General features: G+C 44.2%; 1 protein-coding gene across 1 annotated transcript; it reads left to right on the top strand.

The window, feature by feature from the left end:
• The first annotated feature begins 329 nt into the window (after positions 1-329).
• Positions 330-19,879, top strand: HDDC2 (HD domain containing 2). The gene is made up of 6 exons (XM_087817592.1): positions 330-404; positions 1,497-1,618; positions 3,283-3,385; positions 8,706-8,774; positions 17,292-17,430; positions 19,700-19,879. The coding sequence occupies exons 1-6, from the start codon at positions 330-332 to the stop codon at positions 19,795-19,797; spliced, it is 606 nt and encodes a 201-aa protein (XP_087673718.1). The 3' UTR covers positions 19,798-19,879.
• Positions 19,880-21,528: the final 1,649 nt, after the last annotated feature.

Here is a 21,528-nt window from a genome sequence, read left to right as displayed (position 1 = left end):
CCGAAACGGGCCGGAGGGCCTGGGAAAGCGGGGTGACGGAGAGGAGCGGGGGAGGGGGGGAAGGTGGGGGGGGCGAGGAGGGGGGAGGGGGGAAGGTGAGGAGGGGGAGGGGGGAGGAGGAGAGGGGAGGGGGGAAGGTGAGGAGGGGGGAGGAGGAGAGGGGAGGGGGGAAGGTGAGGAGGGGGAGGAGGGGGGAAGGGGAGGGGGAGGAGGGGGAAGGGGAGGGGGAGGGGGAGGGGAGGAGGGGGGAAGGGAAGGGGGAGGGGAGGGGGAGGAGCTCCGGGCGGCGGCCGCGCGCGCTCCGCCCCGTCCGTCCGCGTCGCGCCCGCATGGCGTCGGCCTCCCCCGCGGCCCGCGGCGCCCGGGACCTGCTGCGCTTCCTGCGGCTGGTGGGGCAGCTCAAGGTGGGCGGGCGAGGCGGGCCGCCGGGCGCGGGGAGGCCGCGGGGGGCGGGGGGGCGCGCGGGGAGGCGGCGGGGGGCTCCCGCACAGCGCGGGCCGGCCCTGCCCCGGGCGCCGTGGTCGGTGCGGGCGGCAGGCGGCGGCAGCGAGCCGGCGGTCGGGGCTGCGAGGCCGGCCGGGCCCGGGGTCCAGCCCCGTGTCCGAGGCGAGCGCGGGCCCCGCCGGCGCGGCGCAGGCGGCCACCCGCAGGTCTCGGGACGGGCGGGGCCCTCGGGCCAGGCCCGCGTCCGCCCTGCTACGTGGGCCCTTGGGGCACGCGACCCCACAGCTGGGCGGCGGGGCGCGCTCCCGAGCACCCGCTGGCCCCGCAGGCTGTAGGCGGGGTGCTCAGTGCCTGCCCCGCGGGTGCTTGCGGAAATGGGGAGCCTTCTGCTCTCAGAGGGGGTTGGGTGGTGCGCGGAGTGGCCCCCCGTTCGGGACGCCCCCGCCCCCCCGCCGCTCCGTTAGTGGTTTTGCTGAATCTCCAAGTTCAGTCTCCAGGATTCCCTGTTTCCTGCCGCTGTCACCGCAGTTGATCCGGTTCTTGGGAAGGGCCGGCCTCGAGGGGGGGCAGCCTCACGGGCCGCGTCTGGGTGTAAACAAAAGGAAGCGCCCGAGAGGCCTGTGTCCGTGGGCTTCGGGCTCCGAAGGCTGGCACTTGTTCAGGTTCAGAGCTGTCACCGTGTTTTCTGCTTGTGTCTGTCTAATGGGGCTGTTGCAACGCAAAACTTCTGAGATCTTGTAGTTATGAAAAATAAGCTACTTTAAACTTTTGTTTTTATGTCTAAAGGACTTGTATGTGTTCCGAAGTTTATACATCAGTAGCACAGCAGCGTGACTCCTAGACTTTTGCATCGTATACCTATTTCTCAGTCTCTGACTTCACTGGTTTATTTGATTCCAGGTGTTGATCATTTTGGTTAGCTAAGTACTTTTTAATATGTTCTGAAACAATTACCCTGTTTCTGTGCCCTGTTCCCTGGACTTCTGTTCAACAACATAGCAGATAGTTAAAATGTTTATTTTTATAAACTTCTCTCTCTTTATTTTCATCAGAGAGTCCCTCGGACTGGCTGGGTGTACAGAAATGTCGAGAGGCCGGAGAGTGTATCAGATCACATGTACAGGATGGCAGTTATGGCTCTGGTGACCAACGATGATCATCTTAACAAAGACCGGTAAGCTGTGAACTTTGGTGCTTGTTAGGTATGGTCTCTGCTCTGTAATTATGCACCACTTTTCGTGACTGAGGCCTGTGTCAAATTCTTGTAGGTTAGTTTATATATCAAGAAAGTTTGTTTGAGGCAACCCATACAGATTCAGGATGTGGGGAGGGGAACTGTGTATGTTGATTGCTTTAGTTGTTCATTGCGCTCTAGGTTTTCTCTTGGCAAGTGAAGAGCCTGCCTTGGTCTCAAGGAAACCTAAGTGTGATATTAAGGTTTCCAGGGCCAAAGGGGGTATGTTATATCTGACATTCTATCATTGTATTAGTACGCTATCTGGCCCCTTTTAGTGGGGTGACTTTTTGGAGTGGTATGTGCAAGATATAACTGAGACATATTCTCTCTTCTTTCAGTCAATCAACAGTGTTTAGAATATTTTTTTGAGCATAGGACCAAGTTTCCTAGCACTGTGAGACATTAAGTAAATACCAGATGAATTACAGAAGCACAAAGTGGCTTCAAAAATAAGTTATGTTAGAAAGCTGGCACCATACTCCCAACAGGAGAGAGCACCTGTTCTTGGGTGATTTTAATGGAGAGGGTAGAATCTGAGTTGAGCTCTGAAGGGTTGACTAGGTAGCGAAGTAGAAGGCACAGCACTCAGAGGGAAGGGCATAGAGACCAAAGCCCCAGTGGCAGGAAAGTGAAGGTATACTGTGGAAATAAGTAAATCACTTTAATTGCAGCAATGTTTCACTAGGGAGATTGAGGAGCCCTGTTTCTCTGTAGATGGATGGAACTGAGATTTTTGGCAATTGGTGCAAGATGAACATGGTGTTGAATGGAGATGAATCTAAGAATAGTCCCGAGATTTTAACTGAATGAGAGAGAGACTGTAGGCGGGAAGGGGACACCTACTAGGAGTCGGTTAGGCCTTGTACTGCCTTGGTAATAGTGGGAACCTGAAACAGACTGGCCCTCTGTGGCATTTATCTCATGACCTGCCTTCATTATTTTGACAGTGATTATCTTAACTACTAACATTATCACTAGTAATCATAGCCATTTGTTGCATGATCAGCATGTGCCAGGAACATAAATTATCAAATTTGATTTTCATACCAACCTTATGAAGTATTATCTCCTTTTTACAGATGATAAGATGAAGACTGATAAAAGAGGCACTTAAAGAAATTAAGTAACTTGGCAAAGGTCACACAGCTGATAAATGTTGGTTGATGGATTTGAACCAGATCTGTCCAACTCTACTCATTTTTCTGTAAAGGGCCTCATTTTGCCATCTAACTAGTATATTGGGGGAATGATTGTTTCTGAATTTTGTGTCAGTAAGTAAGTGCTTAACGAGTTCATTTGGCTTTGTAACCTGAAGTTATCAATCTTTTAAAGTAATATTTGAAAATCCATCCATTTCTAAAAAAAATAGAGGCTAACAATTTCCTCTGCACTCTCATGTATTGTGTTGAATATTAAAGAGCAGTTTTGATTGAGAACTGTTGAAGGCTGGCATAATATAGTTATTTTAGAAAATACTGCATTAAAATACTCTGTGAGGGTGGAGAAAGAAAAATAAATTATGTAATTTCAAAATAGTATAGAGAAGGAGTTTGTAGTGAATATAATTCTGTGTAATTACTCACCATTTCTTGCCTGGTCAGATGTGTACGCCTAGCCCTGGTTCACGATATGGCAGAATGCATCGTGGGGGACATAGCACCAGCAGATAACATCCCCAAAGAAGAAAAACATAGGCGAGAAGAGGTCAGTGTTGACTATTGACTCCACAGGGGATCACCAGAAAAACCTGTTGCTGAAGCAAAGCTAAGTTTATTAGACCTATTGGAGTAAGGGAGTGCACCACCTAGACAGAGTCTTGTTGTTTCAGGAAGGGAAGGGGAACATCAGGAAAGGATACTTAGAGAGTTTTAGAGCCTGGGCTGAAAGATGTTTAAATGGATCTTACAAGAAGGCAGCTAGTTGAGACTGCACAGAGTTTAGGACAGTAGTCTTGGTTTGGTGGGATTGGTGAGGCAAAATCTTAAAGACACTCTTAAAGAGTAAGCTATTAGTGTTTACTCTTATTTTGGGTGGCTTATAGTCTAAGCTTCTGGAAGCAAGGATTTCCCTGGAGTAAGAGCCAGTTGGTTCCGGCCTGCTCCCAGCCTTGTTTGACACAAGGATAGCAAACTATGTTGGTTTCCGTTCTCATTAGTATTAGTGGGCATAGATAGCATGGCTTTCATTACAACAATGAAAATAGCTGGAACTTGTTGGATTTTAAATTAATCCTTTAATTTAGTGGTTTGAAGTAAAGAAATTTAGCCTGGACGGGTGTGGCTTAGCGGTTGAGCATCAACCTAGGATCCAGGAGATCACGGTTCGATTCCTGGTCAGGGCACATGCCCAGGTGGCGGGCTTGATCCCCAGTTGGGGGCATGCAGGAGGCAGCCAAAGGCAGCTGATCAATGACTCTCTCATCATTGATGTTTCTGTCTCTCTCTCTCTCTCCCTTCCTCTCTCTGAAATCAATAAAGATGTATAAAAAAAATAAATATTTGTATTAGTAAGAAATGAACATCTATAAAATATGAAATCAATATCAATTTGGGCTCGAAAGAGGCCAGGGCCAAAGAGGAAGATGTATTTAGAGGCTGCAAAATCCTGGGAAGCTGTTTTTATAATGTTGAATGTCTGGTTCTCAGTTCAGGGGTCATTGCAAGCTACTTTTACTATAGGCCAGAGATCCTAAGTTGATAAGTGGGCAGGTCCTTTATGAAGATGGTTTATAAACAGGGTAGGTGGCCTTAAATAGCTGTTCTCAGAGCTGAGGGGAGATGACCTTAGTAGCCAACAGCATTTTTGCCTCTCTATAGGCAAGTAAATCCACAAGAAATCCCAATTTAGGAGTTACAACACATCCTAAATTATGGGAACAAGAGGAATAGTGTAAGGAATGTATTTATCCTGCCAAAATACGGGTCTCAAATACAGGCTCAGCATCATGACAGCCATAGAAAGGGAGGAAGCTAAGGAAATGTTTCTCTATAGGAGTTTAGACTGTCATCATGGGGTGATCACTTCATAAGGTATATGCATGTCTAATCACTGTTGTACACCTGAAACTAATATAATATTGTATGTCAGCTATAACGGAAAAATAAATTTTAAAAAATAATCTAAAAAAAGAAAAGCATTTTTCAAAAAAAAAAATTCCTAGGCTGATTGACAGAATTAATTTAAAAAGAAACCAGTTAAGACACGGAGTTACAGAAAGGAATTAGCCCTCAACCAGAGGATGCTGAGTAATGACGTATGACATAGACAAAAAGAAGGGGGAAAACCTCCTCAATTATACAGCTCATTTCAGGATATATGATACTTTTATTCAAGAGTACATGGGGACATTGTCGACAAGAAATCATATACTGAAATGCCAGAGGGTAACCAAAGACTTTAAAGTGACACAGGAAGAAGAAAAGACAAACTGTCCCTATGTGGGTATGCAGTGAATTTGAGGCCTACTCCCTAAAGGACCAAGTCAGAACCGTGAGAAGAAAAAGCACAGTCCAGAGGAAGGATCCTCAACTACTGGAGATGAGAGAAGACCTACTGCTGCCCTGACCAGAGCTGAGCCCTGGCCTCCATGGCGGGGCAGAGAGCGGACCTGAACCATCAGCGAGAGCGTTGCTGTCTTCCTGGACTCGTATCCTGGCAGTGATGAAAAACCTTTCCGGCCTCATTAAACCTCCTGCCTGCCGCCCACCCCTCCTGATTCACAGGAGAATGAACACTGTCATCAGAAGGGACAAGGGAAGCGTCTTAGAGAACCACAAGTTCTTGGACAAGAAGCCGGAGGCTTGGAGAGCGCTGATACTGCGGGTTGCTTCTTCCTGTCGCTGGCAAGGATTTGGGAACAGAGAGAAGGATCTGGGAGACGAACCATTCTTTATGCAGATGGTATTTATGAATCAGATGTGACTGTCTGAACCATGCATTCAGATAATTAAATCATCATTTGCCCAGAGGCTGGCCAACTGCGTCAGGAAGGCTTTAAACCACAGGAGGAGGGAGGAAAAGTACTTGATAAGCCTGGAAGGCTGATTGCTTTGAAGGAGAGCAAGAATGTGGATGAAAGGGAAGATGGGGGTGTAGAAGAGAAAATTAGGGGCCAAGAGCAATTCTTGTAGTCTGCCCCCTTCGTGAGCAGGATAAAATATACTTTGCACTATAGTCCAGGTTGATAGAGGACATCTGGTCGGGGTCATCAAGAACTAGTGGGATGGAATTTGAGGCTGAGCACATCAATGGCAGGTTATATTCCTTTGTAAAGGCAAAAACTCAGGCAGGAGAGTCATGGTGTATATAGATCTGCGAGGGTTAAAGTTGCTAAAGAACTGAGGTTAAAAGAAGAACCAAACTTTATCATGAGAGTGAACATGGCAAGATGGAGAAAATGAGAAATATTGTGGACATTTTATAGAGTGCTTAGTATGTGCCAGGTAGTAAACACTTTATATATTCATATATATTTAAACCACACAACAATCCTTTCAGGTAGGTACCATTGGTAAACCTCACTTCACAGATGAGAAACCCAAAGGGCAAAGAGTCTAAGTAATCTGCCCAGGGTTCCACAGCTAGTAAATGGCCAGCCTGTTCCAAACCCCACCTGAACTGGTAGTTAGCGGCGCCACTGTTCAGCCTCACCAGTGACGTGTGAGTGATGCATAATGCTTTCTGGGTGCTTGTCACAAAACTGATGCAAGATGTTTGCTGAAAGCTGCATTCAGCGTGGAACTTTAGGTAGATTCTTGACAAGTTTTGCTAGCAGGAAGAAGCAAGGGAAATTACCTCTAAATTTATGTGTGAACAAGGCGAAAAAAGTATAGAAGTGGGAATGGCAGGGCTCACCATCAGGAAGGGAAAGTCTGGCATCTTCAGCCACGCAACCTGGACTTTTGCAGAGTCGATTTCCCAGGGTTCATTGAAAAAGGTGGGCATAATTCTATGGCCAATGCTGCCTCAAAATGCAATTCGGATTGTATAGTGACAAACGATATCTATGAGTTTAGATCCAGAAAATCGTTGCTTAATTTCAGGAAGAGAGCAACAATATTCTTGTTTACCTGTTATGTCTTTTAATAGCATGGTGATTTTAGTCAACAGGAAGCTTATTATATAAGTCAGTAATTGGATATGATCTCCAAAAAGCCGATTCAGCCCTGGGCTACATTTATAGAAATACAGTGTCTAGCTTGAGGAGGCTGAGGTTCCATTCTGTTCCACCTTGGTCAGACCACACATCAGTAACTCCATTCAGAGCTGTGTACATAACCTTAAATGGAATAAAATAATCTCTTTCAAAGCAGAACTTCTGTGTTTGTATTCTAAAAGTTTAGGTTTTGATATGCCTGTACATATATGTTACTCAGTTCATTCTTTTCAAACAAAAGCAATAGGCAAACTTTGTTTCTGGAATAGTGAAAACGTGAATTATTTATAAAGATACCTTTAATTTTTTTAAATGCAAAGTATTTTCTCAAGTATTTTGCCAAGATTTATGAAACAGAAACAAGGGAGAATGTAAGTACAAAGTAATCTAAATTTTGTACCCTCTAAGGGTGGTTTGATGCTACAAGCTGTTCAAGATGGTGATATTACTATGTATAAGAACAGATTGTTGACACTAGCAAGTATGTTTTGCTCTGGAAGAGATTGTACTCTGTAACATATTTCCTCCCAGCAAAAAATAAATATACACACAGATACCGTATTTATTTTTATTGCTTTATCCCAGTTCATTTTTTGATTTTATATACGACCTTTGCCACTTTTATATAACCACTTACCAAAAATGATTCTTACAAGCGTATTCTTTTCAAGGAGCCTAACCCCTGGTTAGAACCAAAGCAGATTAAGGGGTGTAGGTTGAAGATGGTCAAGGAATTTGAAGCCATTTGAGAGTAACTTGCAGACCTCATGCCCCCCAAATTTGATATTTTAGAAGGAAACTGGAGCAACACAGAAATGAAGGAAGCAATGGGAATGAGGGTGGCTCCTGGAACTTCCGAGACAAAAATTAAGTATGGAACACCCTCTGCTCTCTCATTCTCTTTTCTTTGGGTTTTGACTCTCTCAGGCTTCTGTTTCTGTCTTCTTTCTCCCAGCCTCTGCTGGACAAATCATTCAGATGGCTCCCGAGTGACTGGTTTGACTAACATGGCCATTCCTTGCACCAGTCACTGTGGCCGCAGAAATTCTGGCCCAGCTGGGTCACTGCCCGGCTGTTTGATACTGTGTTTGTGAGCAGGAGGAGGGGTTCGGCACAGTGGGAGAACTACAGGGACAATTTCAACTTGATATAAAAAGTACTTTCTGACAGTGCTGCTTACAAGCCACTTGGGCAGCCTCTTGAGGTACTAGGTCCCCACCATGGACATGTTTCTGGAGGGAGGACAGAAAGTGTTGAGTGACACTGTTGAGGGATTCAGATACTTGTCATGGATGGTTTGGCTGATTACCCTTCAATATCCGTTTTCAGCCAGTGAATCTATAAGCCTTTAAGATGCTACCATGTAATTTCCTTTACGTTTCGTTAATGACGGTAACTGCCCACTTGTGTGTTGTTTTTCATTTTGCAATAAAAACATTAACAATAGAGAATGGATATAATTGAGATTTGTAATTAATTGTTACTCTCCTATTCTTTCCACTCGCAGGTTTGTGTTGAACTTAGTATGCTTATGATTGAAACTTATGTGGGGGCATCTTGCGATTCACCCACAAGATGTAAAATCTTTAGCTTCACTTCTGATATTTTTATAATCGTCTCACACCCTCCTCATTGTCCTTTCCTGTGTGTGGTGTGCTTCAGGCCACAAACTAAGTGCTCTGTGATGTCTATGTGAATGAATACATTTTCTTATTTAATGTACACAACTGCCCTCCTTGTAAGCCATAAATATTGTCCAGTATTCTGCTCCCCCCTTGCAAGTTATGCGTGAGAGTTTGAGCCCAGCACTTGGCTTTTATAGATGAGTTTAAATGTTAACATGATTAAAATAATGGTTTGATATTTCAGGAAGCTATGAAGCAGCTAGCCCAGCTTCTCTCAAAGGATCTCGGAAAAGAGCTCTATGAACTTTGGGAAGTAAGTATATATGATGGGTTACTTTTTATTTGTGCCTGAATTTATATGCCTCATCAGTGTTTTAGGTTTGTGTCAGTTTCTCACCTCTCAGCTGCTGCAGGAATTTCTCATGACTAAATTAATTTTTTCCCCCTCCAGTTTCCCCATTTCCCTTGTCACCATAATGCCTGGTACAGATCCTGACTCATAGTTGCTGGATTTCCTGATGTACTGCTCTCACCCCCAATCCTGCCAACCCCACCAACCCCGTACCCACCACCCATTTCTGGTCCTTGAAAAGAACATGGGCTTTGGGTGGTTCGGACCTAGGTTTGACTCCCACCTCACCACTTCCTGGCTCAGTGGCCTTGGGCTCGTTCCCCTCTCTGTGTGTTGCCGTCTATGAAGCTCTGAAGGGTTGTTAGGGCTGACTGAGGTCAAGGTGATGCCCACACAGAACAGGGGCTCTGTCAGTGCTCACTCTCTTCCCAGTGCTGCTGGCGGCCAGGTCTGCAGGGGCAGCTTGGTGGAGGGAAAGGGCATAGAAAGCCACTGTGGTCCTCTTGTCCCCCTCCTAGTGCTGTTTTTTATTTGCAAAGAGAGAAAACAACAAACCCCTGCCTACTGCAGTTCTTCACTTCCCTCCCATCTAACCTGGCGGGCCCTTCTTTGCCTGAGCCCCCCAGCTCCGCTCCTACTCTAGGATAGCTCTGCCGCCCTCTCTCACTTTGCACATTTCCTCCAGAGCCCTCCTCCCTCCTGTCTTCAGAGTCTGATCTTCCACCTTTCTTTCATATCCCCAGGCCCCCACCTTGCCTTGCTCTGTTTGAGCCTCAAAGCTGGTGGAGATCTCCCTTCCTGGAGTCTTCCCATTTGTGTGCTAAGTTGGGTCTTTCCTTGACTCGGGAAGATGGAAACAGCTGTGAAGTGCAGGAGTCGAAACCCTGAGCAGATATTTCTAGAAATGCCGTTTTACTCAGTGCTGAGATTCTGCAGTGTGCTGTCATTTCTGTGGTTTAGCCACGTCGTGGGCTGCAGTGACCCTTTTAAGGCAGAGCGGGGCTGGCAGCCAGGGATACCTGGATTTGAATCCTGCCTCCTGGCTGCCTGCCCCTGGGGAAGTTTCTCGACTCTAGTCAACCTATTTCTCCTCTAGAAAATGAGAATAATCACAGCTACACATGTGTTAGCCACAATTATGAAATTTACAAAGTTCAGAGAGCCAGTTGTTTTTTTTAAAAACTACCCAACTTGAACTGATTGAGCAGCAAAACCTTACTTGACTCAACTAGAGGCTGTTTGGAATCCCAACTCATCCCCTTTGGTGTGAAAATTAATATGCTTTGATGTAGAAACTCTCATCTGTTTGTTAACTGAATCTGCCCTAGACCCCACTAGAGGTTTTCTGTAATATACTATATGTACCATATTATTTTCTAAAATAAAATAAAAAATGCTGAAAACAAACAGTTCTGGCCTCAGGATTTAAGATGAGAGATCGTAGGCCTTTAATATTTACCTTGTCAAAGAATTGTGAAACTTAAATCTGCAAAGGTTGTGTGGTATCTGGCTGGAGCCCAGCTCAGGTGGCATTTGTTACTAGATATAACAGAGTTTCTTTAGGCAAAGGATTCCGTCCTTCCAGTCTACTTGCAAGTAAACTTTTGGAACACAGTGGGTGGGGGAATGGAGTGGAGTTGTGTTGCATTTCATACGTAAAAAACTAGCCCCTGAGCTTATGAAACTAATTCTATGTATTGTCTCTTAAGGAGGAAAGACGTCATAATTTGAAAACCTTTTACACACATTTGTACCCTTGTGACTCCTATTATTGTAAATATGATTGCAGTACCTGTTGTTTTCTTAGTTAGCTATCAACAACTGGCTAAATAAAGCTTATGGCAAAATTTATTTACTTACAACAGTATTTTACGAAGAACACACTACAAAGTCACTTAGAAAGACTTTGATTTGGAAAAATATAAAACGCAGAGCATTAATGACTCTGTAACCCCCAAACAGGTAACAGCTGTATAATCTTGTAAAAGTCATTGGTTGAATTAGTTAAGCTTGTTGAAGGAGGTCTCAGGATTGGTACAGCGGCCGCCCCTCCTTTAGAATTGCTGCTGCCGGCCAACCAACACCTTCAAGAAGGCAGCAGAGGGTTAAATTCTTTATTGGTAATACAGTGGGATGTGAACGACTGAAAAGTCTTGAGCTTTTCTGCTTTTTCACATGAACTTCATCTTTACATGTCAGCTCTAGGTGGTACCAAAGAAGATACTGCATGCCCTCCCAGTCTCTCTCTGATACGGGTTGAATGGTGTCCCCCTAAAATTCATATGTACTTTCGAATAAGACCTTATTTGGATGGGACTTCTGCAGAGGTAATCAAGTTTAAATGACTGGCGTCCTTCTGCAAAGGGGATTTTGGACTCAGAGGCACGGATGCTGTGTGAACATGAGGAAGGCCGTCTGCCAGCCAAGGAGAGAGGCCTGGGCACACCCTTCCCTCACAGCCCTCGGAAGGGACCAGCCCTGCCAGTACCTTGATTTCCAACTTCTGGCCTCCAAAACTGCGAGACTACGAGATAATAAACTTCTGTTGCTTAAGCTACCCAGTTTGTGGTACTTCTTACAGCAACCCTAGCAAACTAATTCTCTTTCCTCCTCTCTCTCTGATACCTTTGGTGCCATGCAGGGCCTTCTTTATTATATTCTTAGCTATTTTTTAAATTTACGTTCTGTCTCTGGCTCTTTATCTGTTAGAATTTTGTAAAGTTAAAGCTGAACCAAAACCCGTTTCCAACTCTCTTATTTTTTGGCTAAGAAGACTTAAGGGCTGAAGAGCCTTACTTTGCCCAAGGACTCTTAGCTAGTGGGTGACAAAGCTACAAGCCCAGGTCCTAGTTCAGCACTTTCTTTATGTCATTATGTTGTATGTTGGTTGGTTGAACAAGCATTTACAGTTCTGTCTAGTGTATTCATGGTACCATGTCAGTTACCTATTATAAGCAAGAGACTCTTTTTAGTTTCCTAGGGCTGCCGTAACAAATTACCACAAATTTGAATGGCTTAAAACAACAAAAATGTATTGTCTTACAGCTCTGAAGTCTAGAAGTCCATAATCAAGGTGTCATCGGGGCCATGCTCTCTGAAGGCTCTAGGGGAGGACCCCTCCTTGCCTCTCCCCAGTGTCTGGTGAATGCCTCTTCTAGCTTTGGCATTCCTTGCCTTGTAGACACAGTGACTGCTCCAGTCTCTGCCTCCACAGTTGGATGGTGTGCTCCCTGTGTCTGTATCTGTACCCAATTTTCCCTCTTCTTATGGGACACCAGGCATTGGATTAGGGTCCATCCTAATTCAGTATGAATTTATCTTAATTTGATAACATCTGCAAAGGCCCTATTTCCAAATGGGGTTGTAGTCATAGATTCCAGATGGACATGAATTTGGGGGGAATGTTATTCAACCCATATAAACTCTCATATTGACTTAAGCATTTTTATAATTCATGTCCATATTATTAGTACATGTACTTCAATATCAAATTTCTATGTTCAAATATTGGTCCCTCTCTTTAGTAGCTCTGTGATCTTGGGCAATTCTCTGTGCCTTAATTTCCTCATCTGTAAAATGGCAATAATAGTAGTATACCTATCTTATAGGGTTGTATTGTAATCAAATTAATATGTGTAAAGCATTTAGGATATTGCCTGATACACAGTAAGCTCTATTTTTCTTCTATTTTCAGTTCATATGTTCTGAATTTGGATTGAGAAAATGTTGTCATTCTGTACCCAGGGAACTTAGAATAGTACTAATAGAAAGTGCCAATTAATTGATTTCTGAAATGTTATTCACAGCTATTCACCACTATAAATAGCTGTCAGCCCAGAGACTCACATCTGTTTAAAGCAATTAAACATCCTTGATTTTAATTTATCTTGCACCATATAAATGTGAAATCAAATTTTAGCAAGTCAAGAAAAACCATTTTCTCCCCCCCACACACACACATCCCTTCCCCCAAGTATCACAGGAGGAGGCCTAACCCACAACCTGCATTTTGCTTTGAAGAAATATCCCTTTGAATCCCAAGGCAGTGCAGGAACTGCTCCGCCCAAGTCCCTAATGCTGAATGCTTGGCACCCCTGAGAGCCCTTGGATTGTTTCCCACCCACATTTGTCTCCACATTGTCTGAAGTTCAATCAGTTGGAGAGACAATTGGATTAACAAGTCCTTTTTACAAAAGGTCTCCCTGTTCTATCCTTTGAAGTACAGGTACAGTATGTTGTTGTGGAGTTTGATATAAAGCAACACAAAGATCCTGGTTCCTGGAGTGAGAGTCACTCGGAGGTGGGAGAGTGGAAGATGCAAGAGATAAACTTCATGTATATCAACGCTGTGGTCAGGGCCAGCTTTCCCCAGGGAGACGGAAGAAACTTACCATCATCCTCCTCTTCTCTCACCTTTTCTTCCTTTCAGTCCTCTGTTTCCAGAACCTACAACTTGTACCTCTTTCCTGCGTGAACTTGTTTTTCTGTTGGTCAACTCAACCCCAGCCTGAGCTATTTCAGTCATTTGTCTTCCCCAGGCCCACCTGAAAGCTGCAGAGAGCTGATGGTGGGACCCTCTCATCTCTGCCAAAGGAACTGGAGTCCCTACCCATCAAGGCCTCTAAGGTCTGCTGAGCCTCAGGGCTGCCAGCACCTCCTCAGTGGCCCCCAGTTACCTCTCTGTCTCTGGCCTCACATCAGCTGCCCTTCCCTCTCTTTAACCACCTGCTTTGCCATTTCTCCCCCAGCTTTGTAGCCAATAGTCATTCCTCTTTCATTGGGAAAACAGAGACAGTCAGATGGGGCCTTTTTTAGTTCTTTGTAAACCTTGTAAATATATTCACACAACCCTATATTGAAATAACTCTCCCTGGATGCCACGTTTCCCTACTTCCCTTCATGACCAAATAGGTGGGGCATTGTCTACACCTCCGACTGTTTCCTCACAGCTAAGGTCACAGACTGCCTCTGGGTGGCCCCACCGGCAAACCTTCTCTGTCCATGTGTCACTCGGCACCCTGGCGGCATAGGAGATGTTGCCATTTGTTATCGAAGTTCTCTCATTCCCTCAGGTCTGTGACATTGCTCCCTCCTGATTTTCTCTGTACCTTTCTGGCTGTTCCTCTTGAATTCCTTCAAGTGCTTCTCTTCTTTGGCCTTGTTTCCCTTCCATGGCCTGTGTCCTTGGCTGCCTTCTCTTTTCCCTACACTTCTTTTGGGCCTCAGTGATCATGTGCTGATTATTCCACATATTCTCCTGGGAAGTCTTCCTCCTAAGCTCCAAACTCAAGAATCCAGCAGCCTGATGGACAGCGCCACCTAAACATCCATAGGAACCCCAACTCAGCATGGCCCTACTCCGTCATCATCTGTGGCCATTTTTATTATTTAACAACTCAAATAAGTTTTTCCTTTTGCTTTCATTTTCTTTTTCCCCCAAGACTCCCATATATCCATATGTTTGTTCTCCTTTGCCTATCTGCAATATTTATTACCTTCTCCCAAACTCTTTATATCATCTTTATTTCTTTTTTACTATTAAACTTAGCCTCCTTCTCAGTTTCTGTCTCTTGACGCATTATTTATCCTGTTTAACTATCCCCGTGTTCCTAATGCTTAGTCTTTCTCAGATGACTTTTTCTTTTATCTCTATTTTTATGTTGCTCTTACACTTCTTACCGTTTTCTTAATATCTCTTAGTTCTTTTAAAAATAGTTTGTTGTGGATATGGTCCTTTTTAAAAACGAGGATGTCTTTCTGATGTGAATTTTCTGTAGAGATGTTATTTTGCTTCTTGGTCTCTTTTTCTTAAGGTAAATTTGTATGGAATCCGGCCCCTGTGCTTTTTATGTTGCTCACTTTGATAGGCAGTTAGTTTTCCTGAACGTTTGGAAGGAAACTTGGTTCATGAAGCTTTTTTTTAGCTTCACAGAGCTTCCTCTTTTATTTGTTTATTTGTTTTTGTTTTGTTTTAGCGTAGTGTTAAAAATATGGTGGTTTACTTTCAGAGATTTCCTGGCTTTGTTCCCCTTCCCTACTTTGATCTGGACTTTTCCTTTTCTTCATCTCTGTTATGTTTGTCCCACTCGATTTTGATTTCACTCCCAGCAGTTTCTCCTCCTTTGGGGCCTTGAGCTGGAAGGAGCCCCAGCAAGTGAGGTTGGCAAATTCACCAGGGCTGGACTTCTATCAGCTGCAGTGGGGTCGGCAAGGTTCCGTCAGTGCTGGCTTCTGTTCTTACATTTTGATAATTCTGTGAACACCTGTTGTCTATTTAGAGATTCTCCTATTCTTAGGTCCATCGGAAGCCCTGTTGCCCGTAATCTTCTCTGATTCTCCCCTAACAGATGCTGATTATGGCTGGAGGAGGTTTGTCCCCACTCGTATATTGTACGATTCTTGGTAATGTTATGACCCTCGGTTTTGTTGTAAATGTTACCCCTGAGGTTTTTCGTTTTGCTATTCCTTTGCTCTATAACTTTCTGTTTTGCTCCTAGTTTCCCAGGCTAGAAACTAGGAAGTCACTTAGGACTCTCCCTTTCAGTCACTTTCACGCTTTGGTTTGCTGCTTCATCCTTAAGATTTCTCAAATCTGCCCACTTTTCCCCATCTTCATTGCCAGATTCTCATAACTTCTCCGCTAGTGCTACCAAGTCTCAAAGCCTTCCGGTCTGGCCATTGTCTCCACTGAAGCTGGAATGCTCTTTCCAGAGTGCAGACCTGACCGTCACACTTCTTGCTGGAAACTTTCAGTGATGTCCAGTAGCTGCAGGATACGCTGAGACTGGAGCATAAACCACAAGGCCTCTCAGGAGCTGCTCCTCCTCCACCGTCAGCTTCTTACCTCTCGCCTGCCCTCCCTTCAGTTCCCCAGCCTGCCGTTAGGAGCTGTGCGCAGGAAGCTCCCCAGAGGCGCCGGGGCTCCCCCTCACTGCTAGAGCTCTGTCTGCAGTGTGCTTCTCCCTGCCCTCCCTCCTGGTTGGAATGTCAGTACCATTATTTTTTAAGAGAAAACCCAGTGATTTATATTTTTAAAAGAAATGTGTAGCGCGGTTGGGCGTGGCTCAGCGGTTGAGCATCAACCTAGGATCCAGGAGATCGCGGTTCGATTCTCGGTCAGGGCACATGCCCGGGTTGTGGACACGGTCCCCAGTGGGGGGGGTGCAGGAGGCAGCCGATCAGTGACGACTCTCTCATCCTTGATGTTTCTCTCTCTCTCTCTCTCTCTCCCTTCCTCTTTCTGAAATCAATAAAGGTACATTTTTAAAAAAACGAAATGTGTAATTTCGCCAGAATTTCTTATAAAATGTGTTCTTTCCCAAAAGGTCTTGTATTCTTTTTTCTCACTTTCAACAGAGAAAAATCCTGAACTGCTGTGCTTAGAGCACTGCATTTATTTTTGTTAAATAATGAATTTAAATTTATTAAATATAAATGAAAATAAACATTTAAATTAAATTAACTATTTCTAAGTACCTTTGAAATAAAACAAAATGTATTTGGTTTTATATTAAAATGATTTTCCTGGACAATTTTAAGCTCTTTCAAAATTCAAATAGCTCTCTTTATAAGAATAAGACATTTAATAAAAACTAAGAAACCTTCAGCGATTCACAGCACACTATGCCAAGAAAGCATGACAGGTTCATTATTGAACACGTCTGGGGTGGAATACAAATGAGAACTTTGCCGGGAAACCAGTGGGAACACTGGTTTTAATAGAAGAATGATTCTATATCGTATTAATTGGAACTTGTGGTTGTGTGAAATGTGTCATGCTAAGAAACAGACCTCCTGTAGCTTCTTGTTTCAGGCCTGCACCGAGGAGGGAGGGACCAGTGGGAAGAAGAAAGGTAAAATCTGCCCGTCCACTGCCTTCGCCACCTCCCTGCCACCAGCACAGGCACGCACGCCGCTGCGTGAGGAACCCGCAGATCCCGGCCGCATTCTCCAGTCATAACCCAGAGGGACTGAGCCGCCCCTCTTTAGGAGCTAAGCAGGGACAGAGAATCCAAGGGTGAAGTGGTAACCAAAGTTAAGTGAGAAAGCTAGACATTTACTTGAAGGAAAAGGAAACCAAACATTAAATGGAGAGAGAGATTATTTCAGAGGCATGAGATGAAATATTAGCTTGAAGTTAAAAAAGACCTACACCACGTAGGTGGTGTGAAGAATAGCAATCTTGAGAAGCTACAGGAAGGAAAATGCTTGCGGTGCCAATATGAACGAACGAGACTTCCGAGGCATTGGCTGGGGCACGTGGAGGTGTGAGCACGTCCCTCTTGCGTGGAGTGATGGTGTTAGCTATGAGATTACAAGGTGACGCTTCTCCATGAAGGGTTTGTATACAGTGGAGAAATGTGGCCGGTTCAGAATGTGTTTTTAGCTGTGACTCTGATGTCAGGTACCAGAATCAGAATTTTCCTGGATCACTCTCATGAGCCCTAATCATGTTGCTCTAATTGTCTCTCTACTCAGGAGTATGAGACCCAATCTAGTGCAGAGGCCAAATTTGTGAAGCAGCTGGACCAGTGTGAGATGATTCTTCAGGCATCTGAATATGAAGACCTCGAGAACAAACCTGGGAGACTGCAGGACTTCTATGATTCCACAGCAGGTACTCAGTGCTGTTCTCAATGAGCGTTGTTATCATTTGGCTTCCTCCTAGTGTAGGTAACAACATCATGCTGGTGAATCCACTGTTGTTCCCCAGTTCTGACCTTTCCATCTGAAGCATCTAAAGAGAAAGTAGTGAGATTCACGGGGAAGCTGGCCTGGTGCAGGAGAGCATTGTCCCCTGGAGTCTGAGCGCCAGGCTCACATTCACACCTACTGGCCGTGTGCCCCTGGGCAGCCTCCTGACCTCGCTATGTCCTTTCTGAAAAATGGACATCATAATACTTACCCTACTTATGTCATAGGTTGGTTTTGAGATTCAGGAGAGGTAATGTATATAAAAGTGCACTATGATCTATAAGTGCTTTATAGGTGTAAGGTCTTGTGAGGTAGAGGTAGAAATAGGGATTTAAAACAAGAAAACCCCAAATGGCTGAAGTCACCAGTACGGTGTCGTCATGGCACAGACCTGGAGTCAAGACTGTTTGGGTTTGAATTCTGGTTCTGCCACATAAAATCTGTGTAATCTCCAATAAATTACTTAACCTAGCTCTGGGCCTTTGTTTTCTTATTTTGAAAATGCAGATAATTACAGAATCTACTTTATGGAGTTGTTTGAGGATATAGTGGGTTGATTCACGTGAGTTGCTTGGAATAATTCCTGGTAATGAGCCCTAGCTATCTTCGTTTTGGTACAGTTTCCAGAGTGAGGAGCTAAGTACCCTGGATGTGTGATGGCTGGTGTTCCTGTCCCTCCCTGGAGTAAAACGCCACCTCTCTCCCCTGGGAGCTCCTCAGGCTCAGCTCAGCCTCCATCTCCCCTGAGAGTGGTTAGAGATGGCCTTTATGGGACCTCTCGGGACCTTCCTGTGCCCCACCAAATAGAGGAAGGTCCCAGATCACAGACTAAGCTCCAAAATATGATTTGCATTGTAATGAAATTGATTCGATTTTCCTTCTCTTCCAGCCGACTGCGTCTGCACTAGGCACGGCCTCGTTATTTGTGTGGGGCCATTGTTATAACTGCCTGACTGAGCCCGCCAGGCTCGCCATTCATCCTGCGTGTCAGTGTCTCCTCCTTTGTAGATACAAGCATCGTCGCATGTTTGTTTTTAAAACTCTTGTGGCTGTTCTCTTCCTAAGAAATAAAATCCTGACACTTTTGAGTGGCCTATAAAGCTCTGCAGCCTAAGGCCACTGGTCTGTCTGGTTTCCTTTCCTAAACCTCTGTGTCAGAATTAAGTGTTTCCTTTGTTTTGCTCAACCTGCACTTGGTCTAGAGCTTGCTGTACTGGTTTACATCTGACTTGCATTCTCCCTAGTGATGCTCCTCCTTGGGTCTCCTCCCAAATCCCCACTTGCTTACCCCATCCTATAATAAGGTGTTTGAGGACCAAGACCAGCCTTGTCTCGTCTGTCTTTGATGTAGGTGGTGCTCAAAAATGTTTGACTTCAGTGAAATAGGATAAAGTCGTAAACCAGGGGTCAGCAAACTATGGCCCACGGGCCAAAACGGCCTGCTGTACTTGTTTGTGTCACATTTTATTGAAACCGCCACACTTTACATATGGTTTACACTACTTTTGTGCTACACCAGCAGAGTAATTTGCAACAGAGACGTATAAGTTCACGGAACCTAAAATATTTACTGCCTCTTTACAGAAAAGGGTTGCCAGCTGTGTTATAAGCAATGATTGGGTTCTAAGATAGCATATTTCACCAGTAATGTAGCTAAAATACAACTAAGTCATGTATGTGGTGCTTTGCATTTTAACATGATTGTCTTCTATTTTGACACATTCTCAATGAAAAACAAAAAATGAAACATGAAAATACTAGTAAAATTTAAAATGTGGGAGCTGGAGGAGTCATCTAGTTTAAACTCCACATTTTATTGAGGAAGAAACTTGAGCCTGGAAAGAGCGCTCTGTGCCCATGACTCAGTTGAGGTTAAATTTTACTGCAGTGCTTTCCTCCCGCGTTTCCCTGTGGTTCCTCATTCACGGGCTGCCTGGAACGTTACTCCCAGCTCTAATGACAGTTCTTTGCCCGATTCTCATCTGTATGTGCGGTGGCGTCTGGGGTGATGGAGAATAAGCTCCAGGTGGTCCCCTTTGGGCCTTCTCCAAAATCAGGAGGGACCTGGAATTGCGTTCTGCGTTGGAGTAAAGCATGGGTCACATCACAGAACGGAGCCCCTGACAAGGGCCTGGGATCGAGCTGGAGAAATTGGCGTTATTCTCATCTTTTTCCGTCTTCTTGCCTTGCAGGAAAATTCAGCCACCCCGAGATACTCCAGCTTGTTTCTGAACTTGAGGCAGAAAGAAACGCTAACATAGCTGCTGCCGCCAGTGAGCCTCACTCCTGAGATGCTCTCTACGTTGTTGCACTCCTGTAACAAACATTTTATGTTTCCATTGAATGGTCTTGTGTTTGCTACTGTTGGTCTGTTGATTTCCCCAGATGTGAGTCTATTTTCAATTTGCTTGGACTCCAGCAAGAAACGTGATACAATTTGGGCCATAAAAGAAGCCACAGAACAGGATGTGGTCGTGAAAATTAAATGCATGGATGAAGACTTGGAAGGGGGTGTCTTTTTATGAACTAAATACATTTTAAAAACCTTAAACTTTGGAGTATTTATTGGAGATTTTAAATCTGAATTTATATACTACATACCCGAGGGCCAGATTCATTGAACGATAGAAAATTTAGTAATAATTGCTTTTAAGAACAGGCTTTTTCAGCTTAGTGATAAGGATCCAGGAGAAAGAATGCATTGTAATGCATTCTCTCCTCAGAGGAAATGCTGCTTCATTCAGGTAATCACTCTCCGGAGCCACTTTTTAAATTTCACTATGACCTGCTTTAGGCCTCTGATCATGGATTTATAAACCTAACAGGTTCTGGCCCTTCCCCCAGTTCTGTTTGTCATTTGGAGATATAATTTGGGGCATACCATTTCAAATGCTACTTGTCTTCCTCTGTATTTTCCCGTGTCTGATTGACAGATACTCAGACCTTGATGACAGGAATGTGTATCACCAAGTGAGATATATAATAGTAAGAGTATTGCTGGGGTCACTAGACCTTATGTAGGGAACACATCAGACCTGGTTTCTTCCCCTCATTTCCCTTTCATAGGGCAAACGATTGGCCCACTGGTCTTTAATTAATGCTCAACCATTGAATGGCAAGGAAGGGAAGACTGTGGTGCAAACCTGCTCACTATTCTGTACTGATAGGTTTTGGTGTGGAACGTGATGCCTTTCCCCTTAATTCAAATGTCAGCTTCTATTTGAAGAAAGCCTTTTAGGCTGGCATGGTGAGAAATCTAGGCAGCGTTTCTTTGGAAACTCTTTGCAGTCTCCATGGATACCCAATCTGCAGGAAGCAAGGTGCGTGATCTCTTTAGAAGCAGCGCACACATGTACATATAGCTGGCTGCTCTGCACTGAAAAGAGCAATTCTGCTGCATCATAACAGTATTTAAGAGGTGATAAGTGGTTGAAAATCAGAGCGTGGTTATTACTGGAGATAAAGTTAGTAGGGAAACAGAACCATATATATTAGTATTTTGGAGTTTTTTCTCCTAGCATGAAAATGTACACAAAGTAACTCGAAATAAGGTTCAAATATTTATAACCAGATTTCCTGTGGCCCTGGAGTATTATTTGGGATGTTTGGCCTGCTGTATTTTTCATAAATTCACAGAGAGACTTTGGAACCCTCTACTGCGTCAGACTTAATACTGGTCACTTAGTCATGATCTGTTTTCCATTTACCTGCCAAGTGAGGGCTCACACAGTTCAAAGCCTTCCTTGCTGACATAATATGTTTAAAAACAATGAAAATATAATGGTGCTATAAATATAAGAACAAGATGAAGATCAGTAGAAAAAGCTATTGAATTCACTAGCCAATGTCTACAAATATTTGAGCATTACCACTTAAAAAAAATATTTTTCTTGGACAATACCTGCTACTTTCCTGGAATTGGTTTTCTGAATAACAAACCCTGCAATTATGATGCAGAGAAGATACTTATTCTTGGGTTGAACTGTTGGTTCACAAACTGGCTGCCATACATGGAGAGCAA

Source organism: Miniopterus natalensis, chromosome 5, assembly GCF_054644295.1.
Source record: "Miniopterus natalensis isolate mMinNat1 chromosome 5, mMinNat1.hap1, whole genome shotgun sequence".
In the NCBI taxonomy this organism is placed as follows: Eukaryota; Metazoa; Chordata; class Mammalia; order Chiroptera; family Miniopteridae; genus Miniopterus; species Miniopterus natalensis.
This window is presented reverse-complemented; position numbering and strand designations above follow the sequence as displayed.

Excerpts from the sequence above, each read along its gene's own strand:
- HDDC2 (XM_087817592.1), top strand. The coding sequence starts at position 330 with ATGGCGTCGGCCTCCCCCGCGGCCCGCGGCGCCCGGGACCTGCTGCGC. Across the intron at positions 1,619-3,282 it reads GATCATCTTAACAAAGACCG|ATGTGTACGCCTAGCCCTGG; the intron begins GTAAGCTGTGAA and ends TTGCCTGGTCAG. Across the intron at positions 17,431-19,699 it reads CTTCTATGATTCCACAGCAG|GAAAATTCAGCCACCCCGAG; the intron begins GTACTCAGTGCT and ends CTTGCCTTGCAG.